Below are 27,218 nucleotides of genomic sequence, written 5' to 3'. Positions count from 1 at the left end.
AAAATATCAAATCTAACAACTAAATAATGCACTATATTTTCAACTGTACATGAAACTTATGTTACATTTGATAGATACTGAGCTACAAAGCAGTTTTTTCCAAAATATTAAATTAAAATTATGCAGAGCATGTTAGCTTAATGAAGAGAAATTAAATTAGAAAGTAAAACAAACATATCATGAAAATCCCTCAAGTTTTTGGAAATTTAGCAATACTCTTCTAAATTTCTAATAAGATAAAAAGAAATAACAATAAAAATTAGAAAATATTTTTAGCTGATGGTAACAAATTATAATGTAACAAAATTTGTGAATGCTCTTAAAGCCATGTTTAGAGAGGAATTTATAGCCTAAGTCTTTCACTAAAAAATAAAATAAAATAAACCATGAAAATCAATTTTCATAATATAGAAAACTCAAGTTCCAGATGGTTTTACTAGTGAATCTTATCAATATTTACTGGAGAAATAATTTCATTTTTACAAAAATTCTTTCCAGAATGGACACCTCCTAACTTGTTTTATAAAGACAGAATTATTCTGATACCAAAATCTGACAAATTATCCAGAAAGAGCACTAAAAATAAGAGAAAGACATTAGGAGACCTGAAAGAAAGATTTAGAAATTTCAACATATAACCCTCAGGAATTCCAGATGAAGAGAATAAAAATATAGAATGAGAAAATATTTGTAATGCTAAAAGCTGAGAATTTTCCTGAAATTTTTTGAATTAAAGATATTAATAAATATGTGAATCTTCAAATTATATTAGCATAAATTCTGTCAGAATAAAGTAGTAAACTATAGAAATGATTATAATTTAAGCTAATTTATTAAAAATGTGTCTGAAATAAAGCCATTTTCAGAAAAAGAAACACTGAGCCAGTTTGCTACCCACAGATCTTACTTATAGAATTGTTCATATATTTTAAAAAGAAAATAAACACAAAACGAAGTAGGAAGAAGAAGCAAATTTAAGAAAAAAATAATTAACGTGAGTAAACCTAAAAAAATCACTGCCTATACAAATCCGTAATAATTATATTGTTTAATTTGTTGGATATCAGATAGGTAGAGTTAAAAGAGTGGATAAAAAGAACATAAGAGGTGGGCAATGATATCTAATCAATCTAGGACCTTCATTGTTTCAGATAAGGGTACAACAATTAATTATATTTTACTAATTTAGTAGGCATGCCAAAATTTAAGAGCTAATTATATATAAAAAGAAGCAAGAAAAAGGGATGGAAAGAAGGAAAGATGGAAGAAAGATATTGGGTATCTTCCCAACCAGTAGAGATGGGGGAATGAACAATAATAAAATTAATGCAAAAGAGGACAGAAAGAAAAAAGAAACAAAGACAAAACTTGAAAAATAAAGAACATACAATAAGTTGATAAAATTAAAATACATCTATATATAAAATAAGCGTAAAGTAGATTAAGGTAAACTATTAACAGAAAATGTTAGACTGGAATTTTTAAAATCAAGCTATCTTCTTTTAGAAGGATATACTAAAAGATAAAAACACAGACATCTTTAAACATGAAGAGATGGAAAAATGAGCTCTCTGTAAAATATTAGCAAAAAATGGGTAATGCAAAAAATGAGCAATGTAGCCTCAGTCCTTTCAGATTAAATAAAGACAGATGTATCTGATTTCACTGCTTATTCTACTGCGCAAGAGCCAGTAGTATAAATTCCAGACTCTTTAGCTTGAGTTTCAAGGTTCTTCACTGCTGGCTACAACTTTCCTTTGGACAGTTATGTTCATCTTTGACCTCTGAGCTCCTATCACAAAGCTTATGTGTAGTAGACACTCAAATATTTATTTAGTTCAGAAGAAAGAACCACTATCCATTCAATCATTGTAACATTTACTTGCATAATGTCCTCTTCACATTTTTCATAGGTAGATTTTCTTTGAAAAACAAAAAGCAAAAAAAATGAAACATGTTTGCATCGTGTATCTAATACATTAACAACTAAGCAAAATTTCTTCCCTTCATGCCTCTTCCTTTCCTCTTTCCCCACCATTGCTGCAGATATTAATAGCAAAATACTTTTTTCCCTCTAAGAGGGTAATTTATGAAACATCCCCTCCCATTTCTTATATTACCTTTCTTCTCCTTTCCCCTGTTGTTCTTCCCTCTTTTTTCTTCTCCTCTCCATTTTCATCCCCTCCCTTCTTTTCTTTGCTACTCTCTTCTCTTTGTAAATTGATCTGTATAATCAGTACTCAGGAAAACAAGTGATGATGAGAGGCGCTCTAGAATGGAGAAGTTGAGAATGGGAGTCTTTCTTGTTTAGATTTATGACTTGATAATGATGAATCAAATGTGTGTTTTATAATGGCCAATGTGAGCTGCCTCTCATTGGTCCAGATTAATGGTTCTTATACAACAAGGCCCATAAGATTCACCTGAGAGGCTACTTTATGAATCCATATTGTTTCCAAAACCACCCCCATATTCATCTCATGCAATATGTACTAGGGATGGTTGGGGTGTCATGTTGTGTGTGTGAGTATACATGGATAATTTGAAAAAACTCTCTAAACTATTCTGATGGAATTCCTTTTCCACCAACTACAGTCTTAGAAGAGAACCCCCAATATAAATGAGTCAATGTCACACTACAAGATAAACACCCGCAAAGCCATCATATTGAGAACCTCATTTTGTATATAATGAGTCAATATAATGAAGCTTTGACGGCAACAGGGACATTTTCTGTAGAATTTTTTTTTCCTATTGGGCAAAGATACTCTAAATCATTAACTCTCCTCCTTCAGTATAAATCAGCACCAATGGGAGCTTTAAAAAAATTAAATAGTAAGTTTTATCCCCAGAGATATGAGTTCCAGTGGGTCTTGGTCCATGCACTGGTATTCTTTTTAAAGCTTTTCGGGTAATTCTAATATGTGATCCAGATTGAGAAACATTTTGCAAACTGCACATAATTAAACGGGAAAACCAAATGTTTTATTTGAGAACTTCATATATTTTGAAGTGTTGAGATCAACGCTCACTCAGAATTTTTGCCAAGGAAACTGTAGAACTGAATAGAGAGATACTATGTGGACTTTTTATAGTGACAACAGATTAATAGGGTCCTAAGTATACAAATCTATTATCTCCAGATTGCATGAAACAAGAAATTTGGTGAACAGAAAAGAAACAACGAGACTATCCTGAATAAAAAATACTGAGAGGCAAAAGAAAGGATCGAAAAGTATACAGAAGAGTAGATCAAGAATACATAGGGAAGGAGCTAAAATGAAAAAGAAAAACAAAAGAAAACAGTAGGTAGACGGGAAGGAGAAAGGATGCACAACTTAAAATGTTAGTCAATTTTTTATTAATTTTTGTAACTTTCCACTACTCTACCCAATATCATATCTAGGTTTTTGGCCAATAATAAAATTAGATATCCAGTACACTCTTTTTAATTACTTTCCATTCCATGAAAAAATTTAAGGATGAATTACTATATTTCATGTGTATTCTTTACATTTGTTTTTTTGATAGATCATTTTTACATGATAGAAATTTACCTTTAAATGGCATTTCAAAGATAGAAACAAAGACAGAACAATTAAATCCAAAAACAAAAGCAAAACCTTTATTCTTTTGGCTTGATTGTAATGTGGTTTGCCGTTCTTTATGGTAATAGCATTTTCCTGCATGCATTTCACCAACACACTACAAGTCAATAGCTTTAGTATAAAGAATCTACATTTAATGTTGCTTGTGAAAGAAACACAAAATGTTTTGCTGCAACTGTTAATATAATTCACTACCTGGTTTTGTGGGGCGGGGGGAAGCTTAGATCCTATACCATATCTGATACAGTTCTAATTCCATGTGGGTCAATAAGAGTAAGATCTATCTGTATAAACAAACACTGGAAAAGACTGACGATTTACTCAATATGAAGACTAGGGGAAAACATCTGATTCAAGCAATGCCAAGAGTATCAACTGATCTTTCCTGAAGCTGCTTTCGATGATAAGGCATTACTATTTGAAAGCAAATATATGTTGGACCAATCTGAGATTTGTTTCACATTGAAATGTGTGCAAAATTTACCGTACTAATAAAAAAGCAGGAACCTACACTGCATCTTAGTCTTCGTTTCTTATTTTGTAAGTGCTTTAATTTAAAAGTGCTAGGAATAGAAACTAACAATAGTGACTGTGACATCAACCTGAAGATACTTTTAATTTCTCATTTTATGTACGAAAGGCTGAAAAATAAAATAAAATGAACTTTTTACAGTATTTATATTTCCTTAGAAAACTCTAACCATATATTTTCAACAGATTTAAGCAGCTTGCAACATGTTTGTACAGTTGGGCTTTTTAACCATAGAATGTTCAATTAAGAGTGGAAGAATAAAAAGCAAGAAGCTCTTCTTTGCTGCAACCTATTGCTTAATGACATGAAGAATGAGGTCGTGGTAGATCTGGTTTCACTGTACCACTGACATATGGCTTCCCACGTCAGACTTCTGAACAGTGGAAGGAGGAAGATACAGCAGCATAGGCGAGAAAAACATGCAGCAGTGACAGCTTCAAACTATAATGGAACCAATTACATCATATTACCTGTTGAAAGCTTGCAAACTATACTTACTGTGGTACATATTTGATGCAATAAATACTGTGCTTAAGTCATCATTTTTGTTTGCTCAAACATGCACCACTGGGTAAAATTACTATTTACAAAGCAGACTTTTAGTTTTTAAGTTGGCATATACAATGTCAACCTTACCAAGAGCAGAAGATGGCTAAACAATACTGCAGGAAAAAGCAGAATCAACTTTATAAAGTGGTGGTGGAGGATGCTTTTTGGTCAATTCAGGTTCTTAGAAAGGACCGATAGAACATTTTTATTTTATGCCAAAGGACACTTATCAAAAATGTTATAGTCATGCTGCCGGGACTCTGAATGACTGTGTAATGGTGTGTGTGTATACATATATATGTATATACACGCACATATACATATATACATATATACATGTACGTATAATGAATTATGTAAAAATAAAACAATTCTTTAATGCTTGTGAATTCTATGGAACATTTACAGGCACATTAAAATTTTTCTGGATGAGACACCTTAAAAACATGAATAGCTATTTAAGCACCTCAAAAATCTAAAAACATCTTGAAACAAGAAGTAAACTCTTCCTTGTGGTGTTTTTTTTATGTGTGAATGAGAAGTGCAGCATGCCTTCATTTAAAATATATCCAGTTATACAATAGAGAAATGTAAATATTCCTTACCTTTAAACCCTCTCCCCAAACATAAACCCATTTACAAAAATAGTCACATATAATAGTAAACAACCTGTGAATTAAAACAAAAAGTGATAAATTCACAGCATACATTTTGTAAAAATATGGCAGATGTGGCAGTTAAACATAAACAGTGGTGACAATTACTATTATCAAGTGTCACGTATTGAAGTTACATAAAAATTTAACTTCCCTCCCCCTTTTAAATTGGTTCCTATAGTCTGAGTAGCCATTACATCTCTGCTCTTCAGCAGTGTCAGCTGGTTGTGAAAACAGAAACCTCCTGTCAATGCTGTTTTTCTGGCTTATTGAGTCCCAGTTTGCTGACCAGAGGTCCCTGTCTCGTTATAGGCACTGACCTTAAGTATACATTTATAAAAACAGTCAGTTTGGCATTGACCTCCTGTGGGAATCCTGTTGACACTAATACATCACCATCACAGGCTGTAAACAATTGATCGCAGAATGAAATATTCTTTCTTTTTTACTTTTTACTTTCCCTGATATCTTTCCCTTTGTCTTCCTTTTCTGATTTGTCTTTTTCAAATTTTTCTTTTTCCGGTTTGGTCACACTATCATACGAAGGTGGAGAAGTGGTGGAAGGTGTCACATCGGTTTTCTCTGGAGTTGAATTCTCATTTAGTTTATCAATGAGGATATCTTCTTTGATAGGTGTTCCATCACCTTCTTTGCCTTTGTCTTTCTTATATATAGATGAAACCTTTTTAACTTTTTGCTTCAAGAGGTAGCGTCTATAAGCCCTCTGGATAACGATAGCAGACACCTCCTCTTGTTTGCGTTTCAAAGTGGTTGTGATGGGCTCATAGGAGACTTTGGAGGGGTTCGATGCCATGAATCGCTCTTCCATCTGTATTCGAAGGGCATCCATCTCCCCACTCTCACCCAAAACACGCTTTGTAAAGGCAAATAAAATGTCGAGGCAGTGGATCCGGTCTCCACTGACCATGGGCAGATCCATGGCAATGAGCTGGACTTTGTTTGGTTTTGCTATGAGAAGAGGAGGGTCCAGGGCAGCTGCAAAATCAGAGAGCTTGGAGAACTCTATAAACTGGGTGGCATCGGGATCAAACTTCTCCCAAACCTCGTAGAACATCTCAAAGTCATCTTCACTCAGGGGCTCTGCACTTTCTTCAGTAGCAACACTGAAGTTCTCCAGGATGACAGCGATGTACATGTTCACCACAACCAGAAATGATATGATGATGTAACTGACAAAAAAGAAAATCCCAACAGATGGGTTCCCACAGTCTCCTTTAACTGAGCTTCCAGGGTGGTCTTTTTCAGGGTCACAGTCAGGTGGTCCACTATTAAGAATAGGTGCCAGCAAACCATCCCAGCCAGCAGAGGTGGTAATCTGGAACAGGCAGATCATGCTGTTGCCAAAAGTTTCAAAGTTGAACATGTCATCAATTCCAACTTCCCTCTTAACATAGGCAAAGTTCGACATTCCAAAGATGGCGTAGATGAACATGACCAGGAAGAGCAGGAGGCCGATGTTAAACAAGGCGGGAAGGGACATCATCAGGGCAAAGAGCAGCGTGCGGATCCCTTTTGCCCCTTTGATCAGACGTAGGATTCGGCCGATCCTGGCAAGACGGATCACGCGGAACAAGGTAGGGGACACAAAGTATTTTTCTATCAGCTCAGCCAGAAACATACCTGTGGAAAACCAAGAGATGACAACAAAAACATTGTTAAGCTAAGATAAACACTAACTAGTTTTACAAAATGTGGACGTGAGAATTACGTATACACCTACATTTATACATGTACATACACGCTCATATAACATACACAAATGATCTGCAATATTTGTTTAGCACAATGAAACTGGTATCTTTGGTGTTATAACGTTAACACCATTTTACTAACTGAAGGTGTTAATAACTATTTTTCCTAGTTCAAGAAAAACATCTATCAAAAGAAAGAGTCAACCACTGAAGGCCTTGAGATGTCACAAAGTATATTAAAATACTAGTCCTGGTATTTGCATAAGAACTAATGGATAAGGTATGTGGTTTTGAATAAGGAATATGAAGGTTCTTATTCTTCCAAGGTGGCTGTGATCCATTTTATTTGGGAGGTAGTAGAATGATGTACAGGGGAAAATCCAAGCTTTAGAGACCGATATACCTGGGTCTGAATCCTGGCCCTTGATTTTACATATCACTAAATGGTGATAATCCCTTGTGGTTGTTATTGTTGTTAAACTTAACATTTACTTTTCTTTGTGCTAGGCACAGTGCTAAAGTGCATTTATTCACATAATCTCATTTAATTCTCAAGATGACACTTTTCAGAAATATTACTTGGAAAACCAGGGACTGGAGAGGCGAGGTAACCTGCCATTGGTCACAGAGCTGGTAAGTAGAAAAAATAGGGCAGCCCCAGGCCAGGTCTGTATGACCCCTAAGTCTCATCTTTTAATCACTATATGACAACTGCATAGCACTTTTGTGAGTATTAAATGGAATGGGATATTGTTTCAAAGTTCTATTTACCAGTGTATAAAGAGTGAAATGTTATTTTTCTATGTATATGTTCTTTCTTCAAATAGGCAGAACATTGTCTTTAATCTCTTATATTTACTTCCAACACCTCATTAATATATAAACATTTAATATATAAACCTATACATAAACACTTAATATGTACTGATGATAATAAATCTGTTTTGGATTTTTAAACAAATGTTTACTTAAGAAGAATATTATAAACCATAGAAAACTGAACTAAAAGATAGCATGAAGCTTATATGCATGTGACTAATATATAAACACATGTGCATTATTGCAATTATCAAGGAGTTCTCGTTCATGGACTATTGACTACTTTCCGTGATTTATATGTGTATGTGCATAAAGCAATACTTGTCTATACAACAGCAGTATGACTGAGAACAGGAGTATTATGACAAACTTGCAGTCATTGTCTTCTAAAATAAGACAAGATGATAAATAAAAGCAGAAATTATTTTTTTTTACACATCATTCCATGCACAGCATGCAATTAGAGAAAAAACAAGCTGAAGAATGAACTGTTAGATTTTTATTTGAAATTTCTGGATGAATAAAAATGATTAGTAAAAAACACTTTCAAAGTTTAGAACATACTTTTTTACTACTAACTTCCTTAATTGGGTAAGATCACCTCTTCTTACCTACAATAGAGAGAATGACCACCACAAAATCAAAAATATTCCATCCAATGGTGAAATAGTAATAACGAAGAGAGATTAGTTTCAGCACACACTCTCCAGTGAACAAAACAATAAACACCAGATTAATCCAGTACAGAATGTTTGTCATTTCTTGACTCTGGTCATCAGTTTCCACCATCATGGTGACCATGTTGAGGCAGATGAGGATCATGATGCTGATATCAAAAACTTGTTTGGTTACGAAATCAAAGACCATCCCTTGGAATTTATTCTGGAACAAAGAATATGTAAAAGTTTGTTTAGAAACTGGCAAAAAAAAACAGGTTCAACTTATTTGATTTTAACACAGAAATATGAAAATGCAGCTTTTATAAAAACACACCATGTTTGTTTTATACTTGAAAGAAAATTTGGTCTGTTGAAATATCCAACTCTTTTCAAATGTATTAGTTTTATTATACTGTTAATGATATCAGGTTTTATAAACTGACTTTATGTTAAGAATCACCTATTATGTTCTCAGTGCCTAGAACATCATCATGTGTACGATGGTTAGTCAGTAAATATTTGCCACTACAATAAGTCTTTGTTATCCCATGAGTTGGGGATAGGCATCAAAATCAACTTTGAAGAACTAATAAATACTTCTACAGCTTTTTCTGTAACGTTTTTTTCCCCCCTTAGTTTCTGCCTTCATATTCTCTAATGGCATTGTACCTAGGTTAATTTTTTAGTTTTGATAACTGATCTAAGGTTATGTAAGATGATGAAACAAGGGAAAGTTGGGCGAAGATTATACGGGGTAACTCTTCTATAAGAATAAAATTATCTTTAAAAAGTTATAGTTCTCAATTCAGATTTTCCACCTTTGCCCTATTCAATTTGGACTGTATTTCCAAGCACTGCTAGGCCCTGTATCTTGTTTATGAAATGAAGTCCTCATCCTGTAACCCAGTTCTGCTAACTGGACCATGTTTTGTTCTGGTTTGCCCATATCTGCTTGGCATTTCAGGTGCTCGAGAGCATACACCTTGACTGAGTTCTGCTAGACTGTCCTTCTCCACCTTGTCAACTAGGATGACTGACTGATGTTCTGCTACCTTTATACTTCATAGTCAGCTTTCTCAGATTGACATGTTCATAGGTCTGTATTCTCCATACTAGTGTTCTGATATTTTTCCAGTGAGAGGCATCCATTACATCCTACTGAAATTCAAACCACTTGTTTGTTATAGTTTGCTCTTTTCTCTGAGTACATATTTGGCCTGCTGGATTGGACTTCTATTGCTTCAGTTGGGTCTGTCCTTCCAAGACCTCTTTCAACCTAATAAATGCATTTAATTCCTGTTCCAAACCCTTCCTTCTTACTTCTTGTTGACTGCAGTTTCTTTTTCCAAGTCTGGTTATATTCTCCTTATTTCTATCTTTCTGACATTTCCTACCACTCTTCTATCATATATTTTTATCTGTTTATCTGTCTCCTCTGTCTAAAACAGACTTCTGCCACTCCTTCTGTCTGGTGCATTCTAACTTAGTTTTAATTTTTAAGCACTGTGCTCTCCGAAACCTTTGTGGTTGCATTTGTCACAATACTGATGACAGTGTATTGCAAATGCTTTACTCATTTAACTTTAATTTTGTTTCCCACTTGTGTGAGGACAGAGCAGTGTCATTTTTCTCTCAAATACAGCACTGAGAGTACATTAGGTTTGAGATTGCTTAAAAGCAGAAACTTGGTCTTTATTTTCATATTAGCAATATGATCAATATAAAGCACCATGCAGTCCCTCCATTTTAGATTATCAAATTCTGCAAACTTGCATCTCCAAATCTTTCAATTCATCTTCCTACTTCATGCATGATACCACTATTTATCCAGCTGTATAAGGCAGAAACTCCTGAGTCATATTTGTTGCTCCCTTCTTCAATTCTCATATTTAATTTGTAGATAAGCCTTTTAATTTCATTCCTGTGATAGCTCACACATCTACCCACTTTTATTTATCTCCATACCACTCTGGTTCAGGGTACCTATCATCTCTGAAATAGCTCCAAAACAAGTCTACAATGTGAAGCCACTGTCACTGTCAGTACTGGTGATCTTCACAAAACTCAAAATAATCAGGTCCCCTTCAATGGTTTGGTATTGCTGTAAGGACAAAGATAACTCTTAAGCATGGCCTACAAAGCCCAGAAAAGTCTGCTTCATCCTAACTTCATCATTCTCAACATGTCCCAAATAAACCTTAACTCTCTGCACTCCAGCCTTACTGGCCTTCTTATCTCAGGGCCTTCCCATTTGCATTCCCCTTCTGCTGACACTTTCTCATTCTTCAATCCTCAACTTATGTAGCACTTCAGTGAATGTGTCCCTAAATTTCCTATTAATCAGCTCCCTCCCCCTTATTAGCTCTCATGGCCAAATATATTATTTCTTGGATAATTCTATTGGTGTGACTACTGGATTGTTATTTGCTGCACCAAATAGACTCTATGTTGTTCAATATTTAATTCCAAATGCTTAGCATAGTATGTTCTTAATGAACGACCTGATAAATGGATTTTACCAGATTATTTCCTAATTTGCCAAGTTGTCATCAATCATATTCTAGCTAAATGTACTGATCATTTCCCATGCATCCCTACCCCTATTTAGATATATCTATATGTCATTTGATGTAATTAAACAGCTTTTTTAGAAAGTTTTCTTAATTATATGTCTCTTTATATATACTGCCTTATTGATTAATCTCATTCCTTCATTGATTTACCTCTTCTTGTATGATGAAGTGCCTAAGGTTTCATGCTCAGCACTTTTCTTTTTCTGTCTATTCTATTTTTCAAAAATGAACCTATGCTTCAGAGCTCAATTGAATTCTGTCCAACGACCCTAAAATCCTTATCTCAGTCTGACATTTTATAGGAGCTAAATCTGTATTTCCAGATGAATTTACAAGACTTTCATTTATATTCGTGGAACCATAAATTAAATTTCACAAAACATCAACTGTTTTAGATTCTTCATTATCTACATGTTCTCCTTTTCCTATATATTTATAGCTGCCTCATCCCATTGAGTTTCCTTATTGGCTCATTTATTTCCTGTCTTCCAGTCCTATTGGCGTGACCCCATATTATGAACTCATCTTCTTGTCTAAGGCCCAGTGTTATTTTGTGTTTAACATCCTTTCATACCATTCTCTAAAATTTCTTTTTTTTTCACATTATCATGCTGTTCTTTTAACTATATTGCATTTTTAATATACTGCAATTATTTTCAGACTCAGAGTGGTAATCTTGACTCATTTAACCCAGAAAACTTTGTGCTTACTATTCACTAATTCAAATATGTCACTATTCTCAACTGAAATATTTATTTCCATGGCTTTGGAGTATATGGTTTCTCTTACAGAAAATATATTCTGCTTTTCTTCTTATCCATTCAAATTGTATTATTTCTCAAAGACTAGGCTCAAACTGTATACTCCTTATGTTTCATCCAATATAGCTATCTACTTTTTTTGAACTTTTGGCTCAAAGATGGCAAGGTCAGTTTCATACTGTTACTAATCAATTCATAGAGTCTTGATTCCTGGAGAAGACTGGTTGCCTTGTACTATGCATACCTCAGGGGAGGAGTTCTGAAATTTAGTATCTGAGGTATTCCTTCAGAAGTGACAGAAGAACTTGGGAACTTTCCTGACAATGATTCCCTGCAGCAAGCGAAGAGAACCAGAGCAACTGGCAAATATACAATTGGAATAGCCATAAAAAGTCATAAAAGAACCATGCTATCTGATTTAAGGAGAAGATGCTAGAAGGATAAAAAAGATTTTTTTAAAACCAAAAAAAGCAAAACCTGTATCTTGTTTCATTGATTCCACTCAATCTGAAGAGCTGGACAGAAAATGGGGCATAGCTGAGATGTACCAATTATTCCAATCTGTTCCCACTACATTCTGAGAATATTCAATATTTCAACACTATATATGTATGGTTATGTTTTCTCCCCTACATTATCAGAAGCTCCTTAATGACATCAAGCCTATGTAATACTATCGGCATATGTTTGAAATTTTTACTTATTTTTACATATGTTTGAAATTTTTACTTATATTGTTAAGGTAACACTTTGTTTTGCAAATTCACAAAAATACTAGTATCTAGAAATTTGGGCCATGAAATAATAGATAAGATAGCTTTTACTGATGATGAAAGTATGTTATTCTTACAGCTGGTCGAGGTATGGGTTTTTGTGGTTTCTTTGAACCCAGTTTTTTCATTGCATTATAGTATTTCTTCTGTTCTTCTGTCATAAAAATGTCTTGACCTCCAAAGTAAAGAAATGAAAACAAAATTTGTTAAAATAATGTTCTTTGCTAGCTATAAAATCCACGTTAGTAATTGTGTGAAAATTGGCCCCACATTCTAATGTTGCTAATTATATCTATATTTACAGAGATGCACATATTCAATACATAAATTATGCATTTTAGTCAGTCAGATTTCTATACTGGAAATATCAATACATGCTATCTGAATTATCAATTAGTTAAAAACTTATAGCTGATTAAGTATCTTAAAATAATTTATGAATTTCATAATTCTTTCTTTTTGGTGATTGCATTTTGGAGTAAAAAGGAAACAGTGTGACATGTTCAGTTCACGTTTTAGAGCAAGATGAAGTTTAAGTATACTTATCTTCTTTTTCTGTTGGTTGAAGTTATCTATGATGACACCAATGAAAAGATTCAGAGTAAAGAACGAACCAAAAATAATAAAGATGACAAAATAAAGATACATGTACAGATTGTCTTCATACTTGGGTTGTAATTCTACCTACAAAATATGGAGAATGATAACTATTAGACCTGATACTTGTTTCATAAAAAGGATATTAGTGAATTTTCAATTCTGAAAGCACGTATCAATTACTGGGAATACAATTAATTTGACCCAATAAATGTCTTATGGATGCACTTTATAAGATTATGGATGTACTTTATAAGCAAAGACCCCAATAGGACATGCAAAATGAGGATTTCCTCTTCCTACAGTAAAGATGTTAGAGTTGCACTACTTTTTATTAAAACCTTTAAAATTTACTCTCTGTGACTCAGTTCCCTTATCTGTAAATTGGAAATAATAAAACCTAAACCTCCTCTGGTAGTTGGGAAGGTTAAATATATTAATATGTGAAAAGTGCTTAAAACAGTGCTTGATTCATTCATACTGATTCATCCTACTAAGTAGGCCTTAGACACTGGTTCTATAACAATGATAATCTCTCTTGTCTAGTACACTTTTTATCAAAAAAGATGTGACACTTGGTTTGTGCTTTGGGTGTAATCTATTGAACAGGTCTGACAGGATCTTGTTCTAACCAATTTACCAGCAATGGATGCAGGTAATAATCCATTGTGTCATGAAATCAATTTAGAGCGTAATGGACAATATGGTATTTTTTTTTCTAATGAAATAGGATAAAGTAGAAAATATTAGAAATATTATAAAAATGCCTATTCTTTGATGAGACTTTTATTTCCTGTATGTGTGTGTGTAGTAGAAAGTAATATAAAAATGATATTTTTAAACATTTTAAAATTAAATACAATACAAACACAAAAGTGCACAGCATATAAGTGTAAAATGTAATAAATTGTTACAAAGTAAATTTCACAAATCAGGACATTGTCAAGACCTCAGAAACCCTTGGTGTATCCTTCCTAAACATAAAGTCTACCATTTTTGCTAAAGGTAATCATTATCCTTGACTTTTACAGTAATTCTTTTCTTGCTTTTTCTTTAGAGTGAACACCTAAGTATGGATTCTTGAAAAATATGGTTAATTGTGTTTACACTTTGTCTATCAGACATATTTTTTAGAACTCTATTTTTAAGATTCGTCTGTTTGTTATGTATGTTTACATACAATTTTCATTACTGTATAATATTGAATTACTTGTCTATTTCTATTACTTTTGAGTTGTTTACAGTATTTTGCTAGTGCAAAAAAATGTTCATTCTTGTATATAGATTCTCTTATACGCGTGCATAAGTTTCTGCAGGATATAGCTAAAAATGGAAGTGCAAGGTTAAAGACTATTTTGAACTTTGTTAAATAATGTGATAATTTCTAACTTTTTAAAAGGAGTATTTATTCACTTTTTCTCCACTAGCAAAGTATATATTTTTACAGCTGTTTATCCTTGGCAGCACTTGATATTGTTAAACTTTTTAATACTCCCAATCAAGTAGGTGTGTAGGTGATATCTCATTGTGTTTTAAATTTGCATTTCTCTGTTGATTAATGAGAGTAAGAGCAAACAACGTTTCATAATTTTAGTAAGTAACTGGGTTCTGTCTTTTGTAATGTGCTTGAATGCAGAGAAGTTATGTAGCAGACAGTATATTAAGGAAGAAACTGAAAATCAGTTGCATGTCATGTAGGTTATTGATAAAAAAAGGGAGAGAGAACTTTAAATGAAGTAATCAAATAGGCAGGAAACTGCTGTAGAAAGTGGTTATGAGCCCACCGTTGGTGGTCAGAGTTTAAAACCATGTTCCACCAATGGACACATTAAGCCTCTTTGCTTCCGTGGTAAAATGGAATTAACAGTCAACTTCATAATAGGTTGTTATTTTGGATTAAATGAGATAAGGTAAGAAAGTCCTTAGCATAGTGAATAGTAAGAAATAATTATTATTATTTTAAAAAACCCGTAAGTGGGGTTCCTGATAGTACTTACAGAGATACAATGCAGGGCTTTTAGCTCCTGTGCCCTCTTTTTTATTGCTAAGGTGAACAAACAAACCTCAGGAATTCTTCCTGAGTTACACCTGGTCGTTGGAGCTAGGGAAATAACATTATGAATTTATTACTATGCCCCAGCAATACACCACAAGACAAATTTTTTTTTCCAAAATATGATTTCTTCCCTCATTGCTATATAGTAAGAAATTAATGAAAATTGTACAAAAAATTTCAAAAGTACTGATGTATATAGGGTAGATTGTCAAAGCCCCTTTCTTCAACTACAAAAATCTCACTTCCCAGAGAGAAACACTATTAAGTTTTTATTTGTTTTGTTTTGTTTGTTTTTTCCCACCATTTGCTGGATCCTTTCTATTACAAGGGAAGATCAAAACCTTAAGGAAACCTGTGACAGATAGAAAAAAGTTCTTATGAGGGCTTCTAATGTACAAATGGCTGTAACTATTACAGCCAAAAATAAAATGTCTCATTTTGCAAATACAGTCAACAGATTTTTAAGTGCTGGGTGTCATGCTAGATACTAGAAAACATGTTAAAAGGTTTACAGTGAGTAGAGAAAAATATTGAAATCAAATTTTGGAATAAATAAGGTTGAATATTTCATTTTTGTAATAGATATGTGCTCTATAAATTGACCGTAGTTTTATTTTATTGACATTATCACTAAAATACAACACTGCACAAATATTCACTGGATCAAATTAAGCAGTTTTCCCTCTAAATGGACTTACATTTCGTGAATCGACAGCTGCATACATGATATCCATCCATCCCTTAAATGTGGCCTGTAAAAAAGTCACATCATTTAATTTATTTTCTCCCTATAAATTATAATTTTAGAAAAGAAATTAAGTATCAGATTGACCAAGATTCATTCCAAAGAGGAATAATTTGGGGTTAATATCTAAACTCTTTGGGCAAAGTTTTATAATATATGCTTTGAAAATACTGCAACTTTATATTCTTCTATAACGTTGTTATATGCATCTTTAATATCTATAAATAAATCTTGATAGTTTTAATCAAGACTTAATAACTGCTTTAATGAGCAGTTATTAACTTTAGACTCTGATGTTCCTATAAGAATATAACATAAAATTTGATGAAATAATTTTATGTGTGTAGGACTAGCATCAGAAAAGTTGAAAAATATAGTGCATTGTTTGATCTTAATGCTTTCTTTCATATGTATTTTTTTCTGAATAGTCTTATCACCAGTCATGAATCATGCTTCTTCTATAAGAAGAAACAGTTTCCTAATCTGAAAACAAACGCTATATTCAAATGCCATTTACTCTTTTAAATATTTGTTCTTTTTGTGTTTCTGGACATGATTGTAATCCTGACAACAAAAGTGTTATACATTTTTTTTCAGTTCCTTAGTTATACAGGGTTCATCCTTTTCTCTAATAGATATATAGTGTTGGGTATTGTTGTCAGCGGATCATCTTAGGGAGCATGTGGACATGCCTTAGAGCGAGAAATTGAATGAATTTTAGTTGAGAAGTTGAATTAATTTTATATGAATTGATAGCAGACATAATACACTTGATAGGAAGGTTTTCATTTGCAAGAAAGCAATCTTCTAATCTGAAAGTGTTCAAGCAGCAGGCAGGAAGATGAGAATGAGACAGCAGTCTGTGTGATGGGTAAAAAGGGAAGTTTCAGTTATGACGGTGGGAAAGGTTGGGTGAGCGGAGACTTGTCAAGGATATCCATACTCTCTGGTACTTGAGAAAGAGTACAGAAATCTATTACTCCCCCACACACCTTTCCAACTCCGCCGGAGAGCCAGTGTCTCTACTTTGCTCAGAGTAGGGATGGGGGAAAACAATGGGAACCTACATAGAAATCTCAATAACAAAGGACTGGTGCGGGGGTCTAACACATAGTTTGGGAGATTTTAAACTTTGCGGAGCTGTATACTTTTAACTGGTGAAGAAAAGATAGCTCACCAATGATTGAAGAAGAATCTAGGCAGATGAGCCTGAGGAAGTATTTGCAAATATAAAGAAGAATTTTAGATTCATTTTAATAATACATCACAGAGAATAATAAAGTGGTCACTTACCACTTGAAGCAGAGAAAGATATCCAAGTCCTACATTATCAAAGTTTACTTTCACATTTTTCCACCTGGCAGTCTGATTGTTTTCTATGAGGGCTCTACATTCGCTGTAGTTGTTGACCACGCTTACATCAAACATTTCTCCAGTGGTATAGTTGATACAATGATAAAACTTGCCAGCAAAGAGATTAACTCCCATGATACTGAATATTAGCCAAAAGATCAGACAAACCAGAAGTACATTCATTATGGATGGAATAGCTCCTAAAAGGGCATTGACAACAACCTGGCACAAAAATGAGAAGGAAAAGTAGGTGAAAAGTCAACAATGAATATTTATTTTTACCTATTTTTAACTGTAAAAGAACAAAATCAAACTATAAAAAAAAATAATAATCTGTTCTTAAAATTAAATATTGGGCAGAAAATAGCATCTGGTAGCTCCAACTAAAAATTTTAATTATACTAAAAATAGTATAAATTAAATCTTAAATTATAGAATGCTTCATCAAGAGGTAAGGCCATAGATGTAACAAACTTTCATCAAATAATAGAATTAATTATAAATGCAAAGAGTAATTGAAAGTACAAACAGTGACATGACTACAGAAGTAAGGTCACATGTGAATATCCCGATTTTTAAAATCATGCAAACCATAACATTTAATATCCAAAATTTGAGAGTAAAAGAGAACAATTGAAGGTCAATGTTCAAGGGGAAAGGGAACACTAATAATAATTATTCTGAGAAGCAAGTGTAAGCCAGGACTCTCCCAAGCAATGTAGTATACTGTTACCCTACCTATAAAAACTCTGGAGCAAAGAGATCATAGCATGGAGATTGAACATGTAATGAGGAGAAAAGGTTTGGAAATCAGGAGATCAGTATTCCAGTTCATATCAAAAATTAGCTGTGCACTTTTGGGCCTAAAGATCCTCCTTTGAAAATCCCTTTCAGAAGAAAATTCTCAAATTACAAAATGAGAGGTTCTAATAATCAAAACATAGGCTTGACTATGGGTAGCTGTATCTTAAAAATTACAAGTTGAATCAAAAGGGTTTCACTTGATGCCTTTGTTATTTACAGCTTTTAAGAAAACTTTTTAAACATGGCTTTTGAGAAAACTTTTTCAGTACCTTTCTTAATTATCCCTCAAGTAAATATTTAGCTAAGTATCTTGTTCTGTACAAACATACACACCTAAACTACATCAGAAATACACTATCAACAATAGACATGTAAAGTAAAAGAAATACGCATTAGCCTTCTTGAAATCCCTCATGAGAAAAAAATATATATAAATAAATGCACACATAGAAATATATGAGTACAAATATCTTACAGCAACAGTGCCAAATGAATACTGGAAAAAGGCACAATTCATTTGCAAATTAGCACCTGGAGCCTATTTAGTAAAGGATAATACTGTAATATATTTTTAAACGTAAGTAAGTTTTAAAGAACTTATTACAGTGTTAAGTTACTACTGGAATTTCAACTTTCTTTGATAATTCAGAAGTACTTAGACTTGACATTTAATTTTTAAGTTCACGAGAAGGAATGCTCTACTACACAAATGTGAGCAGACATTGGTTGATACAGTTATAATTTTTTAAAAAGCTGAATAGCAAAGAAATAATACATGTATTTTCTAAGAGAGTCAAATCTATGGAAGGACAAGGAATTAAGGTTCTTATATATGCGAATTTGATATGGAAAATACGAAAATTATTCTAGTACTGAAAGTTTGATTTCATTCTTAAAAATAAATGCTACTACTGCAAAATTAGTAATTTTACATTGTTCAAGTGAAAAGAATTTAAAGGTTAACAGTTCCTTTCTATGCAACTATGCACACACAAACACACAGGCACACACACCTACACACACCATTCATTTCTGATTGTGTTTGCAACAATGGTCCTAAGTAATCATTTTCAAATATCACAAAAAGCATCATTTTACAAATTCTTTTTTAAATAGCTAAATCCACTGAGATAGGGCAACATCATTTCCTCAGTGCTGACAGTATGTGGTCTCAGGTTTTGTGCCCCAGGGGATGACAAATGACAGCACGAATTCCTCCCTGTTCCTTTGTGCCACCTTTCTAAATGAGTGTTATATTTCCACAGTTGACCTACTTCTTAGCCATCTCAGCCTCTGTTTGAAAGCTAAAAGGCCAGATTTGGACTCTGAAAGGCTCAAAACACATCATATAGAGCAATGATGAAATGATGAGAAATGAGCTGGTGGTTTTAAATTACAGTGAATGGGATTTCCTGTACGTTTATAAATGAAATGAACATAATTAATCTTGACGCACATCAGAAGCCTACACAACATGATAAAGATTTCCCACAGAGTGAAAAATCTAGCGAGAAGCAATCACTCAGGCATTATATTCTGTGAGTGTCTCCAACAATGTCAAGTTTATGGCCATCTGACAAACATCACTGATTGACTGGTTACGTCAATAGGAATGTAGAAGACAAATTCTCCATGGATTTGTCATTTCTAAGGTACAAAATGTCAGTCTGTTCTTAATTATAATTCCAATAAACTCTAAAGCATTTGGTCTTACCCTCATTCCTTCAAACCGGGATAAGGCTCTCAATGGCCTCAGAGCTCTTAGTGTTCTGAGGGATTTGATGGCACCAAGTTCTGAGTAACCCAAGGCATTTGCAGTTAAGCTAACCAATGAGACCTATACAGAAAAAGCAACACAATTTTCTTACTTAGAGACAAAAAAGCTTACACAGTTCAATCTTGCTCTATGCAATAAGCCAGTAGTTCTCAAACTCTAGTCAGTATCAAAATCATCCAAAGGGCTTGTTGAAAACACAGATCCCTGGAGGCGGAGTCTGATTCAGTAGGTTTGGGGTGGGGCCTGAGAATTTGCATTTCTTCAAGTTCCCAGGTGAGTCTGATACTGGTCTGTAAAGCACACTTTGAGAACCACTGCCATAAACTTATGAAAAAGCGGAAGCTATATATGTTCTCTTTGCAAGATTCTTGACAAGAACATTTAAAACAATTAAATGTAAAGAAAGGAAAAGGACACAGATATGCAATCTTCATTTACAGATCTTTAAAATTTTATCATTTCTTATATAATTTAGCAGACCTGAAAGGGAAATTAAAACAGTATAAATAAACAAGTAAACTATGCAAACCACGGGTGAATCTGAACATAAACACATTCAAAAAGATCTAGGCCTCTAAACACTGGCTTTGTCTTTCCGTAAATTTCAATGTGAGGATATGAAATCATTAGATCAAATTAAATAACTTTTAAAAAGTTGAGATTTTAGTATAACTAATTAAAAATTGCCAGAACAAGTTTTCTTTAATCATTTATGCTAATGTAGTTGATAAAAAATTTTAAAACAGCTAAAAAAGAAAAAATTAACTGTCATAGGTGGCATTGAAATATCTAATTCCTCTGAAAATAAATAGAAAACTCATTAAAACTGTATAAGCTAAGAAAAAATATTTTCTCCTAACGTGCACCTGAATTTCAAAAGCAGATAAATGAAAATATATGTGTAATATAGGTTTTAGGAGTAGGATATTAATGGATATTTGAAAACTATGTTTTTTAATAAAAATAAATGAAACAAAATTTTTACAACAAAACTAATTTAAGCTGTTCAAACTAATTTTGCACATATAATCTGAAATAGCAAAATATCTAAATTTGGAAAAAAGCTATAAAAATGTATCTTAAGTGGTTTATATATTTCTCTTAAAATCTAAATTTTTAGGCTTTGTTAGTCTCCTCTTTACAGATAATTGACAAATAAAGTTACTGAATTACCCATTGTGCATATTTTCTGTATATAAAATATAAGGTCTATGGCCATGACACCCTGAACAAGCCTGATCCCCTCCGATCTCGGAAGCTAAGCAGGGTCGGGCCTGGTTAGTACTTGGATAGGAGACCACCTAGGTCTTAGGTCTGTAGGCGTATGAAAATAAAAAAAAAAAATTGTAAGCTGACAAAGTCCTTGCAATTGCCTCGCATAAAAAATAAATATGAGGAATAGTACTTTATATTATCTGAAGACAGAACCAAAGAGATAGGATAAATTAAAGGATGGAAGATAAACGTTAGAATAAAAAAACTTCTGGACAGGGGAAATATTTATTAGCTAATTAAAAGAAATGGTAAAATATCCAATTTTATGTGACTTGTGTAGTTAAATATGAAAAGGAGATATATCTAGTACTTTTCATCTTTCTGGAGCAATCTCCTAAATGGTCTTTTGGCCTCAAATAATCCCCCTTTATTCCATTGTTCATAACTTCACTGAATTTCTCTCCCTGAAAGAGTGAGCTTTTCTTGTCACTTTCCATAGAAAATCTTCAATGGCTTCTTTTTTACTAAATCATATATCTAAATCTCTTTGGATGGCATCTCAGGTTCTTCAAACTTTTTGCCAAGTTACCTTTCTTATCTTATCATCCAATTACAGGATGCTTTCCCTCACTCTGTGGCACTGTTTCTTGAACAGGCCCCTTTGGCATGCATCAGTGTCTGAATGCTTTGGTGTACTTGTCCTCATCTGTACCTGATGACATTTTCATCTCTCAAACTGTAGCTCACACTATATTGCCCTCATGAAGGCCTCTCCTCCTCCCTCAGTGAACTGAATGGTACTTCTAATACAAATGTCATCTTTGACTTGTATACACATTTGTTTTTACTAGTCAACTGTAAGTTCCCATAACCCCAGAAAAAATGACATTCATATTAGTCTCTTCAAAAACAAAATAATGTTCAATAAATATATTTTTTGAATAAAAAAGTGCAAAAAAACTAAAGCAAAGTATTAGTTTAATATATTATAATAGTTTTCTTAAATCTTAAGAAGGTAAATATCAGAATATGCTAGGTAATTTGAATACCAGCTGTAAGACAACTAGATTTTTCTTAGGAATTTATTTTCAGGTAGCGTTGACTTAATACCTTTATTATTACATATCTATATTAAATGGAAGATATTTTTATTAGAAATATACCAATGTATCATAACCACATACAGAAAATAAAGAAAAGAAAAAATATCATCTATAATCTCATTATACCAATAAAAGAATGGTTATAGTCTTGGTATTTTTTTGGTTTTAAGTATTATACATGGTTTTAAGTATTATTTATTATGTTATTTTATTACTAGACACTTTTGATATAATTTTGCATGTGTTTATATATGTTATATTTAATAGTAGATTTGCTTTAGGCAGATTAAGAAAAAAATAAAAACAAAAGTATTTTTCTCTCTTAAATTAAAAAAACTCTCTTTGTCTGTTATAAATTGTTCCCTCTATTTGGTGATTAGAATGCTCATATTGAATTAAAAGTTTTTTTCTTTTTCACCTGCAACTGTAAAAAAAAATTTTCTCTGAAAAAGGTTACTTTTGTCTTTGCTAGCATGATATGTAAATTTTATATATCAAAATATGTCTCAAATTATTACAATAAACAGAATATTATCTTTAAAATGCACTATGCACCACATTGCGCTTTCCTGTGCTTTTTCTGTGGAAATTCCAGTGTCCTCCTCCTCCATGTAGATGGTGAGCATCATCCTGTCCCTTCCCCCTCCCCATTCCCTGTTCCCACAGCTCCCCTAGTCTTTTCTAGACAAAAGGTTTTTGTTTCATTCTATCCACTCTGAATGAACTACTAATTTAAAAGGCATTTAAGAAGTAAATCTCCAAACTAATAAAATAATTAAATTTTTGTTGTTGTTGTTCAGTTAAGGTCTTACATTTGTGAATAAAAAGGGAGACTTTCCTCAAAATTCTCACTCAGAAATCAGGAAGCAACCTCATATTCAAATTTTTAAAGCCTCTTATATTCTGGTATTCCATCTTATTTACTTTCAACACCAATGTATTTTCATAAAACTTTTAAATAATTTCTCCATGGCTAAGCTGTTTTCACAGCCAAGAAGTATCTCTTGCTATTCAGACTTTCAAATTTCATTGTAATTAGTAATCCACATGTGGGACAAACACTTCTCAACAGATCTCTGGTGATGACAAAGATGCTAACATCAAAGATGCTTGTGAAGAATTTAAATACAGTTATTCTGTGAAAGGTGAGAATGAAAAAAGAAAACTTCTATATTAATATGTTATTTTGTATAACGAGATTTTAAATATTAATTTGAAACTAAATCAATAATTACAACACAGCGTTTGGCTGTTTCATCTATGAAAGTATACGCACTTAAATTGGCCAAAAAGATATGGTTTGGGGCATCTTCTCATTGGGAAAATGGGAATCATCATTTATATTTGGGCCCACACAGACAGTAATTAAGAAGTGCCTACTATGTTCCAGGAACCATTTCGAGGACTAGCACATATCATCATAGGCCAAATGAATGATATAAGAAAGTGCAGAATACTCACATCGACAATCAGAAAATCTAGCCAGCACCAGGCATTGGTAAAATACATTTGAAAACCATATGCCACCCACTTGAGAAGCATTTCCAGGATGAATATATAAGTGAAAACTTTGTCAGCATATTCTAACATTGTTTTAATGGTTTTTCGCTGCTCAATATATATATCTTCAAAGGCCTGTAAATGAAAAAAAAAAAATCCCATTAAATTTCATTGTCTTAAACTGTTTCTAATTGATAGCTTATTAGTAAAAAACATGCTGCAAGCCTCTTCTCAGGTGCTTAAGGCTGGAAAGTCTTTGTGTTTCCCATACCTGTATTTTGTTATACATTTACATGTATGCAAATGGTTGCTGATTTGGCATTTCAGTCAAACAATAAATTCAAATAACTTTAAAATTTTGCTATCAGGGTACTTCAAAAGAGCTTAAAATTTTGGACTGTCAGCTGCTTCCCTCAACAGCAGAAAGCAGAAATTCATCAATAATTATATCTAATTTGTTCAGAGCAGAGTTACTGGAATGTACCCTCTCAGTAAGGTATACATATAAGGCAAGGAGCCCCTTTAGCCTGGGGAAGGAAACGGGATTATAATTTCTCCCTCTTCTTCTCCCTCCCCTACCCCTTCTCCTCCCTCTCCCTCCCTCTGTCTCTCTGTGTCTCTGTCTCTCTGTCTCTCTCTCTGCCCCTCACACAACCTGGGCATGTGTGTGAGTATATGTCTGGAAGCTCTCTCTGCCATTATTTTGCAGAGCTCTTTAGGATGGATGGGGGTACTCATCTGCACAATCCTTGGGACTTGTGGAATAAAAAGAGTGTTTTTATGCAGGGCTTAACATACGGCCCTAAATACTTTTCAGCTCAATTTATAGCTGAAGGGGGAAGTTTCCAAGAAGCCAGCCATGGTGCTGGATGGTGCAGCTCTGACTGGCTGTAACTGAGAACCAAGAGCTCCTACAACAAGGACACTAGTCACTGACGAGACTTCACAGCTCCCTTTCTACTTGGCATTAAAACACAGGGCTGACCCTCTTTGCTCTGAGTACGTAGAAGGATGCAGGATTCTTAGTCAAATCAGAGGTGGGCTTAGAGGCCTCCAGACACAATGCCATAATCCTCATGTGGAAATCAATTTACCAAACACCACTGACTAATTGAAAAAATAAAAGAAATGCTACCATGGGTGTACCAAATGGGAAAACGAGTCACACCGTTTTCATTATATAAATCGATATTTTGACCAAATTGACCATTCCTTTGAATGAAATCAGACAGTAAGTTTGTAATGCTTTCACTTTGCTACCAGTCAGTAATTATGTTAGTCTGCTATTTACCATTCACTATGGTTGGCACTCTTGAATCAGCATGAATGAGACAGGTGAGTTCCCTGCAGCAGTGGAGTTTATGTTAAGTAGTATATTTAGCTGATAATTCCATATCATGTCTACATAATTATTCTTAATACGAACTGTCTCTGATGACTGAAAGTCAAAGATCCTTTTTTAAATATTATAAAAACTACACTGTTCTAAGTTTAATTTAATCTGAAGCCAATTCCATAACAATATAATTTGCTATTTACTGAGCCACTAACAACTGTGCTAAACATATCACACAATGTCTCTCATCCTCACAAACAACTTATTGTAAAAACATGATACAGGAGGTTTATTGAGGGGAAAGGCAAAGGGTTTCAGGTAAGGTAAAGGAGCAGATCATATGTCACCTACCAGTGCTCCACTGCTGAGGAGAATCATGAAGACAATGAAGGTTTCGAACCAGTTATGCTCCACTATTTTATAGCAAGTTTTCCTCAAGTTCCACCAGAGTTTTCCTTTGCCTTCTTCTATGCTTATCTGACAACACTTAAACTTCCGTACACAGTCTAAAATATATCAAAGTAAGTAAAGAAAAAAATTACTGTTTGATTATGTACATTTAAGTTGGTGGGAGATTCATCTACACTATTACCTGATATACTGTAAATGACTTTATTTTTTTATGATGGCTTCCTTTATAGAAATAGAAATCATCTCTATATTTTTAATCATTCATTCAATATTTTTTTGTTTAAGAGACCATTGCAATGGTTTATATTACATTATAACATTATGGAAAAAGAAAAAATTAAAATCACCAAAGTTGATATTTCCACCCTATTCATATGAGTGTGATCCCATTCATATATGGACATTATGTATATTTGAATTTTACTTAGTTCACCTTAATGGTATAGCATTTTCTTTTTTATTATAAGTAAATAGAATTTGAAAGTTTTCACTATACTTTTCTAGATAAGAATACTAGACTTAACCACTCCAATCACTGAATATTTGTGTTGTTTTAATTCTGGCTATTATCATCGATAATGTAATATGCACCTCTGTGTAATTTGTGGACTACTAGATCTGAAGCTTGTTAACAAATATTTATTAAATACCTGCTGTATTTAAGAAATCTATGGGACAAATTGTAATACTAGAATGTGTAAAACATAGACTTATTCTAAAAAGAATGTTCATTTTAAGCAGGGTGATTTACCCACAGATTCCATAGTTATAAAAAGCAACAATTATCACAAAATAAATAAGGTATTGTGAGAGCTCAATTTGATATTTGGCAGAGATTAATTTGATATTGAGCTTTATGGAGGAAATGGATTTGAGGTTAGACTTTGAAGGATGTGTAAGAATCAGGTCTAGTTCATGGAGCTGCAAAGAATGCAGAAACAATGATATAAGTAAAACTTGATGACAGGAAAGTTTGCAAGTTGCATGAAGGAGAGAATTAGGAGTCAAGACTAAGTCTAAGAAAAGACACTTAGAGCCAATCAGAAATAAGAACATAAATGAGTCAGTTAGAAAATTTAAATTTTATGTGCTGTCTAATGAGGAAAACGTTGAAGGATTTATTTGGGAGTGAAGATTCACCTGATAAGAACACTGGTTTAGAATTATCTATGCCTATTTAAGGAACTGGATGGAAGAAAGAAGACAGAAAAGGAGTTAAGAGTCTCCTTTGATGAAATTCAACCAACTGAACATTAAAGAAAGTGAAATCAAGGGTAACGGTGGTGACAGTGGTCAGGAATCAAAAGATACCGCTGAGCTGATAGGACCTGGCAGCACATAGAATATGGGACACTGGGGTGTGGGAGAGAGAAGTCAGGAGGTAGGATTTTAACCACAGTATAGGGCTCTTGTTCATTAAACAGAAAAATGGGAACTTCATCATGAAGGAGGGCAATATTTTACTTTGTAGATACTTATCATATGCTACTTTATAATGTAATTGGCCAGATCATATCCTTTGTTTCACGAAAACTTAATAAAGCGCTATTAAATGTTGTTAGTTTCTCATCTAAGAAATATATGGTATATTTGTTGTTTCTTTGAAGGCAAGATCTTTTTCACATTTCTGTTTCCAAAAGGATCAAGAATTATAGGCCCTGAAAATATTCACTGTAATG

At 33.3% G+C, this 27,218-nt stretch overlaps 1 protein-coding gene across 1 annotated transcript in view; it reads right to left on the bottom strand.

Annotated features, from left to right (window-relative positions):
- Positions 1-3,341: 3,341 nt before the first annotated feature.
- Positions 3,342-27,218, bottom strand: part of SCN2A (sodium voltage-gated channel alpha subunit 2) — an 86,034-nt gene continuing 62,157 nt past the window's right edge. The window contains exons 19-27 of the mRNA XM_039855446.1: positions 25,480-25,634; positions 23,754-23,927; positions 19,912-20,034; positions 17,334-17,615; positions 15,994-16,047; positions 13,189-13,326; positions 12,720-12,824; positions 8,488-8,758; positions 3,342-6,986 (exon numbers count right to left, since the gene is read on the bottom strand). Of these exons, the coding sequence (XP_039711380.1) occupies positions 5,791-6,986; positions 8,488-8,758; positions 12,720-12,824; positions 13,189-13,326; positions 15,994-16,047; positions 17,334-17,615; positions 19,912-20,034; positions 23,754-23,927; positions 25,480-25,634 (2,498 nt within the window). The 3' untranslated portion in view covers positions 3,342-5,790. The remainder of the gene's footprint in view (positions 6,987-8,487; positions 8,759-12,719; positions 12,825-13,188; positions 13,327-15,993; positions 16,048-17,333; positions 17,616-19,911; positions 20,035-23,753; positions 23,928-25,479; positions 25,635-27,218) is intronic.

This window comes from Pteropus medius, unplaced genomic scaffold (genome assembly GCF_902729225.1).
Source record: "Pteropus medius unplaced genomic scaffold, Ma_sr-lr_union100, whole genome shotgun sequence".
Lineage (NCBI taxonomy): Eukaryota > Metazoa > Chordata > Mammalia > Chiroptera > Pteropodidae > Pteropus > Pteropus medius.
This window is presented reverse-complemented; position numbering and strand designations above follow the sequence as displayed.